The sequence below is a fragment of the Piliocolobus tephrosceles genome, chromosome 3 (assembly GCF_002776525.5).
Source record: "Piliocolobus tephrosceles isolate RC106 chromosome 3, ASM277652v3, whole genome shotgun sequence".
NCBI lineage: Eukaryota > Metazoa > Chordata > Mammalia > Primates > Cercopithecidae > Piliocolobus > Piliocolobus tephrosceles.
In genome coordinates, this window is record NC_045436.1 from 3,286,532 (window position 1) to 3,295,101 (window position 8,570).

At 42.4% G+C, this 8,570-nt stretch overlaps 1 protein-coding gene across 1 annotated transcript in view; it reads left to right on the forward strand.

Annotated features, from left to right (window-relative positions):
* The first annotated feature begins 461 nt into the window (after window positions 1-461).
* Window positions 462-8,570, forward strand: part of MTNR1A (melatonin receptor 1A) — a 20,582-nt gene continuing 12,473 nt past the window's right edge. The window contains exon 1 of the mRNA XM_023221040.2: window positions 462-851. Coding sequence (XP_023076808.1) covers window positions 662-851 — 190 coding nt within the window. The 5' untranslated portion in view covers window positions 462-661. The remainder of the gene's footprint in view (window positions 852-8,570) is intronic.

Below are 8,570 nucleotides of genomic sequence, written 5' to 3' on the forward strand. Positions count from 1 at the left end.
TTACTGGTACTTACAAAAGTACATACATCTTTATCATCTGCAAATATTGAGTTTTACATTTTTCTTTGAAAATGTCATTTCATTATCGGAAACGTCTAGCACCATTTTAAACGGTGCAATACACAACGGAAGAAAGTCCTTGGCTTTTTCACATTTTATTAATTATGAGGCTAACCGGTGAGATAGTATTTTATTCCCATTTTGCAGAGGAAGATAAGGGAAGTGGGGGCACACAGCTGGGGAACCCGCCCCAATCCCATTTCGCATTTGAGCCCAGGCAGCCTGGCCCTGCTGGGTGTACAGTCCCATCGCCGAGAAGAAACACATGAATGAACAGCCTTGCTGGGCGCCCACGAGATGGGAGAGGCCTCTGGGACACAGCTCCCAGGGCGCGGCGGCGGGGCCCGGCTTCCCGCACCGGGGCGCTGTCGGCCCGTGGTGCGGGGTTCGAGCCGCGGGCGGGGAGTCCAAACGGGCTCGCGACGGACACCAGGTGTCACCTGGCCATGGCGTCCGGTGCGGCGTGGGCATCCGGGGGCGCGGCGTGGAGGAGCGCGGGATGGGGCGTGGGCGCGGGGAGCGCCGGGCGGAGCCTTAAACAGTGGCCGGGCGGGGGGACCAGGCGGGCGATGGCCCCGCGGCCGGGACGCGCCCAGGGACCATGCCGGGCAACGGCAGCGCGCTGCCCAACGCCTCGCAGCCCGGGCCCGGCGGAGACGGCGCGCGGCCGCAGCCCTCGTGGCTGGCATCCGCGCTGGCCTGCGTGCTCATCTTCACCATCGTGGTGGACGTCCTGGGCAACCTGCTGGTCATCCTGTCGGTGTATCGGAACAAGAAGCTGCGGAACGCAGGTAGGGCCGCGCCGCCTCCGGGGCCCGCGCCCGGGACGCAGCGCCTCCGCGCGGGCAGCCAGCCTCCCCCAGCACCGGGTTCTCTTTCCTGGGCACTGCGGACTCGGAGTGACTTTTCTCCTTAGAGAGGACTCTTCCTCCAGCCTGCCCATTGAAAGTGCCTTTTTCTAAGACACGGAGTCGCAGCCCCTGAGAGATGGGACACTCTGCCAGAGTCGCGTTCTCTTTCCTGTGGGGACACTCCCGTCTGGTTGTCCCGTCTGAGTTTGACTAGATTGAGAAGCGTCAGGTCCAGGTTGCAGAAGCTCCTCAAACAGCCTCTGCAACGAAATGATCAACTGCTTGGTCTTACATGTGACTTCGTTTTCCCAACATTGTTAAAATATGGAAACACAGAAGCTGGCAAAGCGCTGGAACAGCCGCCGTGGTTTTGTTGTTCAGAGTAGTCTGCAGTTACCAGCCTACAGTGGAAAAAAAGGCCCCTAAACATGCTGTGCCCGGCAGGCCGCGGCTCCTCAAAGTAAACAAGTTGACACTTTAAAAACGGAAGTTGTTGTATTAGAGGAGGCAGGTAGCCAGGCGTGAGCAGAAAGAGTACACTTACATATAATATGCAGCTACAGATAATTTTGGGCTTGAGTTAAATTTGCTTTTTCCTCCAGCAATGCATTGAACTGGTTTGCTCTGCGGGGAACCTGTGGACAGTTTGTTCTTAGGATACTAGATGTTCAGACCTCTAAGTGATGATTAGATGCTTGGTTCTCTGAAGAAACTAGTTTTTTATTTGGAGGCACTTTGGGGAGAAGGTGTGGGGAAGGAAACATGCACTTAAATGTCTGCCAAGATCAATATTTTTGTTTTAACTAGGTAGTTAAGAAAAGCTCTAATTTTGTTTAGCTCCTTTTGGGGGGACTCACCCCTGCCTCTCCCCATCCCGCCTAATGCTTTTGCAGTTTGTAATTTGAGTGTTAGGTACCTAGTCACATGAATTGAGTCTGAGTTAGTAAATAGAATAAGCTCACTTCGTAGGTGATTGATATAAACTGGAGGAATTCTGCCTTCCAGAAGAGGCTCATTCCTTCCTACCCACAAAAACGGCTTTCCCTGGACCAAACAGGTTGGGAGCACTGGGTTAACTCATCCCAGGGCATCCTTGTGGTGTGTGGTGCCATTCTTAACTCACCTTACAGAGGAGAAACTGGGACTGCAAGCTGTTCACAGGGACTGTAAGTGTGAGCAGGGCTGAATTCCCAGAGCTGGTCTCCAGAGCTCACCCTGCTTCCTTGCTGTCAACAACTGCAGCACTTGGGAAGTTTGAATCCTGCAGAACCTTTCATTTAAAGTGTTCACTACCCGGTGTGGTGGCTCATGCCTGTAATCCCAGCACTTTGGGAGGCCAAGGTGGGTGGGTTGCCTGAGGTCAGGAGTTCGAGACCAGCTGGCCAACATGGTGAAACCCTGTCTCTACTAAAAATACAAAAAATTAGCTGGGTGGTGGCACACAGCTGTAATCCCAGCTACATGGGAGGCTGAGGCAGGAGACTCGCTTGAACCTGGGAGGTGGAAGTTGCAGTGAGCAGAGATCGTGCCATTGCACTCCAGCCCGGGCAACAAGAGTGTAACTCCATCTCAAAAAAATAAAATAAAAAGTAAAAAGTGTTCTCGCCTGAACAATTTTACTTCTTGTGTTTTCTGAAGAAGAACTTAAGAAAAGCACTCCTTACACACACTTTGTATTTTATTTGCTAAGACATGCTCTTAAGAGGACAATCCATACAATACTACATTCCTGTAGCTTTAACGGGAGATCTTTAGTGAGCTTTAATCCACCCAACTTTAGAAGTTTCATGTTTTTATAATAGGGATTTTTTGTTTATATGTGCAGTTCAAGCCATTTGAGAATTTCTGGAATGGAAGGTGATTTGAAACAGTGATAAGGATAGCTGATTCAGATGCAAGTTTTGGTATGCTTATTAAAAGTTTTGATGATTTTCAGACCTCCCATTTCAGCTAAATGAATTTTGTTGGCTTTAAGGATGAAATGATGGGAAGAAGAGAATGGAAGAAATGAGAAGGCGAAAGCATCTAGGCTTTGAACCATCACTTTCCTTTGGAAAGCTGGTATAATTGCGGTGATTTCTGCCTCCTTCCTCCCGTCAAGGGACTGTGTTGACATTTGATTTCCCAGGGAATAAACTGAAAATGGCTAACAACCTGCACGGCAGGAACACCGGACAGCCACAGCCGAAGTAAGCTGCAACCACTGGCATCTGCGGTGCCAGCGGAATACTCGCTCTACTCCTGTCCACAATTTGATATAGAAGTGATACTGCCATATCATATCTTCTGAGTAAATTTGATAGCATAATGGACGATTCCTGCCATGGAACGCTAGGATTAGATCTTTGCTGTGCACCTTCTGATTTCAGAAATCAGTAAAACTAAATACCAAACTTCATTTTCCACATTTGTCGAATTGCAGATAATACCTAACCTTTCAGCCTCATAAGAGTGTTGCAATGACTGTAGTGAAATGGCGCATATGAGAATACTTTGAAAAGGATAAAACAAGTCATACTGTGTTGGCTTGTTTGTTTTCTGGGTACTCCTAACAAAGGTGTGCTCTGTTTGTTGGAAATCATTGCGCCATAGACCTATGATTCATGCACTTTTCTATATGTACATTATACTTAAATAAAACTTATTTTACAAAGTATCAGGCAAGAGTACAATACTATCTTGCCTATTCAAAATTCAATTATCTGGCAATCTAACTGAGGTAGAATACAGCCAATAAATGGAAATTAGCAAAAATGACAGGCTCTCACCTACAGCGGATTTGTTCTGACTTAGAGTGCCACAAAACTGTGATGCTGGTGTCTAGTTCCCTGTAGATTATGAGCAGGAAATTAGGAGGAAGATTGACACATTTAAAGAAATAGCACATCATAGCAAGCAGCTTGGGTTGAAATAGACTTATTAAAAGTAGGTCTGAGAAACAGAACAAGCACAACCTTTTGTGCTTACATTGTGAAGATGCAAACAACCCTGCTCACCATTAACTGCTCCTGAAAGCAGCACAGTGCAGGAACGTATTTATCATCATCACCTGATTCATCAACGAGAGGTGTCATCATGAGTGGTGTGTTCTACTTAAGAAGACAAGGATATAATATATTTTAGAAAGACACCTGTCAAAAGCAGTTTATTATTATTATTTAATCTGTGTGCACAGTAGGGTAAAGTTGTCAGTATATGTTAAAAAAAAAAATAGTTTCCCAGGATGGCTCTATGGCTGGATGGCTGACACTGTGCTAAGCCTCTCTTGCACTTGTTTCTTTTAGGTCTCTATAGAATGTTATAATTATCCGTTCTGCATTACCACTCAGAGAGGATTCATAGAGTATGGAACAAATGTGGACTTTGGACCTCAGAGATCTGGTTCAAATCTTGGATGTACCACGGCTGTTTTAAGATGCTGCTTATCTTATAGGGATACTAGAAGGATAAACTTAGATTCCGCCCATCAGTCCACCTACTTACCCATCCACCCACCTATACATCCACCCACCCATTCATCCATCTACCCACCCATCGTCCATCCATCCATCCATCTATCCATCCATCCACCTACCTACTTACCTATCATTTTGAGGTACAAATAATAGTATTATGATGTTATTACTAGTATGCATCCGGTGACTAGTTCTTTTTAGATTGTTTTTATTTTTTAAATGTTCATTTATTTTTAAGTGTATGTTTTTAAAAAAAACAAGTAGACAATGTGAACTGGAAGAGTGAAATCAGTCAGAAATGGAAGAGTTAGAATTGAATTCCCATTTGTGACGTTATGCAAAATACACAAAATCTCCATTGTCTGACTTTTCCCTTTTGTAACAACCATTATCTCTCTGCAACAAGAAGGCCTGAGATGTGAAGACTGATCATTTCGATATTCAGCTGTTCTCTAATTTTAAGTGAATCAGCTCTAGAAGCAACAGTGGCTTCCTTGGGCAAGCATGCTACTATTCAAAAACCTACGACCTAACTTGTACTGTGCAGACTTGGAAAATGATTTCAAGCTAACCCCGCTTCATGGGATCTCCAAGCCAAGAGGTTTCTTATTGGCGCTGCTGTAGTTTCCCTCCTGTAGCTTTCCACAATATTTCAAATTACTGACTCAAAGCAATTTTTTACTCTAGAGATATTTTATTGATTTTTCCCCCTTGTATTCTTAGCTGTTGTTCAGATTTCTATGACTTTCTATCCTGGTTTGTATAGTACAGACTCTAAGTTTTTACAAATATGTCAGAGTAATTCCCAGAATCCCCTGTAAACCTTATGACAGTAGTTTCAGACTCTCAAATACATGATTGAATTTGGGTCTGATCTTTGGTTCCTCCAGCTATTCATTTCATAAGAAAGTATTTCTGGCAGGAATTTTCAGTGTTAATCGCAGAAAAGATAGAGCTTACTTCTACTGGCTTTCAGCATCATTTTTCTCTTGGCAATTTTGGAAGTTAACCAGGGATAAAATAGTCCTAGATTAAACCTCCTGCTATTAGTATTTACCGCCATTTGGTTCTGTTTAAAAAATATCTGCATTGAAAAGTATCATGCCTTGGAAGTCACTTTAAATCTCCACACAGTCTTTGGAGCTCATTCTGCCCATTCTTCCTTAGCACCTTTAAAAAGTCATCACCAGAATAACTGAAGTGAACGGTAAGATCTTTACAAGGTGCCTTGAGTTTTCCCTTTCTTTCTAAGTATTTGTAAGTTGCCTTGCTGATAGAAATACCCTTTCTTCTAAAAAGGAAATTGACATACTCCTTTAGAGTTTTCTAGTACCAACGAGGCAATGCGTGGACTGTTGTTAAAGAAGCATTTATGCATGCACAGAACTCTGCACGGTATCATTGGTGCCATCTCTGCCTCTTCATGAAGGTAATCAGCAGCCTCACGTCTGCCTCTCTCAAATAATCAAGTTGACCAGAAACCTGAGGGCTGCATGTGATATCTCTGTGATTTTTATTGCAATTAAATAATGCTGCAGATTAGAAATAAACTGCTGGATTCTCTGGATGAAGTGCTTAAACACTTGTCTTTCTACAGAGCTGTACACTTCCAGCAATCACACTGAAGGAATCAATCTCAGAAGAAAAGACAGGAAATAAAATGCATTTGCATGGTGCTGAATATTATTCAGGTTAATGGAGGTGAATTTGAGTTGTTAAGCGAACGGTTTAAAAGCGTGCTCACTTGCTTTGATACTGAGTAGTTTTGGTGCTTATTGAATTTAATATGTATCTGGATAAATACTTACTGTATTCCTACAGTATAAGGCAGAATGTAAATGGTTGTTAAATTTTTGAAGGTTTGTAAAAATGCAAGGTCCTGTGCTAAGCTTGGGTCAAACGCGCCTTCTACTTTCAAAGAGATGACTTTCTATCAAGGCACTTTGGAAATGTGTGTTCTTTTTATTTTCAAACAAAGATAAGACATGGAGTACAAAGGTATGAAAATAGGAGCATATTTATATAGCAGAAAACTTTTTCAAGAGAAATGTGAAAGTTGGTTGGTAGATGGTAGCTGGGGCTTAAAGCAATCATGAGAATGTTTTAAAGTTGTTGTGTTAGGAGGAGAGAACAATGTCGTAACTGGGAGATGTGAAAACTAGTTCACATGTGAAATAGCAGCAGATTGAGACAGAATTAGTGAGAGAATTTTGAAGAAACTGATCAGTGATCGAGACACAGCATAACAATTAGAGAAGAACACACTGGCTTCAGGTCTTTTGAAGAAACGCCTGCTGGAGAACGAGCCTGCTAACTTACATTTATACTTGTTTTCTTACATAGTTATTAAGTGGTGGATTATGAAAATGTGTAATCAGTAATTAGTATTTCCTCTTCGATGATTTTCTGAACACATTTAGGAATATAGAACGTTTATGATCTTGGAAGGGATAATGTGCCTTCATCCTTCATGCATTAATTCCCTCCTTCTTTATTTAAATACTTGCTGGATGCCTCCTAGGTCCATCTATAGGAGCTTAGGACACGATTTTGTTTCCAGAGAAAATTCTGGTTCACTCGTTTTTATAAGATGTGGTTTAAATTGCAATTTTTACTTTTAAGATATTTTTGCCAGTTAGTTTTCATTCCATTTTTTCCTTTTATTATTTACTTACCTTTTTAGCTCCTTTAATTGTTCCCTCTGAATTTGGAATACTTTCAACTTTTCTCATTTGTGTATATGTCTGTTTAGGTATCATACAGTCTTTTACCATGTACTTTTTTTAAAGATTGTTTTACGTATATAATATATATATCTTTATAGTTGGAGCATTCTTTATCTATGGAAGATTAGTGCTATTATAGGTCATATTTGTTGTGACATGTCCCTCTGAAGCACATGGCCTCTGGAACCTATTGCCTGGGGCAAAACCCTGGCTCTGCCATCCCATGTGTGTGACGTAGGGCAAGTGACCTAATTTGCTCAGTTTCCTCACTTGTTAATTTGGGACAATACTAATATCGTAAGAGCTAAATGACTTGCTGTATACTTAAAGTGCATTATGATTTAAATGTAACATTCCCAGAAGCAGAATAAATTCCTTTTGTTATTTAGTATTCTTGGTGTGGAGTTCTGATGCGTAAATATATTTTTATTTTTAAGGCAGAATGCAATATTTCCCACTTACAGGTCTTTAAATACTCTAAGTGTATAAAAATGGGCTCAAAGTTTTAACTTTTAAAAAATTACTTTTATGACAATATTATTTTATACTTTTGTAGTGTTAACTTGTTTTCCTCTTGTTGATTTAACTTTCATATATAAATAGGGTTCTATTATGATTGTGCCATTTTTAATAAAACTCTCTTTTGAATTTAGCAGTTTAGAGTTATTATTCAGTGCAGTTAACCTGTTTATTTAAGATGGGGTTTTCACCGAGTCCTCCAGGTTCGGAAGAGTGCCTAAGGAAAAAAAGACTCCTCCGCTAAAGAGAGTTCATATCATTTTTTCGATTGCTTGTTACTGTGGCTGAAGTATTATGATTTTGTTTTTGTTAAAGTTTCATCCTAAATTCTCTAAGACGAATAAAGGTACAGTATCAGTAATTCATCTTCCGTGTAAGGGTGAAAGGCTGAACCAGTCAGGCTGTACTGTGGATGTTTTACAAGTTACAAATGTCTCACTAAACCACCCTTCTCAGAAGACAGAAACCGGGCATAGAAAATGAGCAGGATTACTTGCAGGATGTTCCACCTTTAACACTGACTGAAATCCAGATGGGAACAAGCAGGAACATGCACGACTTCTTAAAGACACCTCCGGTGCCCTTGGTCTCTCGTGTTATATATACAGTATATATGCAATACAGCGTACAATGCAAAGTGTACGGTGTACAATACTGTGTACAATATAAAGCAGCGCCAAAGTCTATCGATTTTCTCTACAGCAGCAGTCAACAATCAAGTTAGAGACCAGATGGGAACTGGAGACAGAGTAGGATAGAGAGAGAGAGGGATGAGCCAGGAGGACACGTGGGGTCCAGGAGGCAAGGGAGCTCTGAGGTGCTCAGATGGAACAGGGTGTCCAAGCAACAGCGAGTACCGTGAACCAGGTGTGGGGAGGACGGCGTGTCCCAGGATCAGGGTCTGAGGGGGACAGCATGGCTCATGAACGGGGTGTGAGGACGGCGTGTCCCGTGAACAC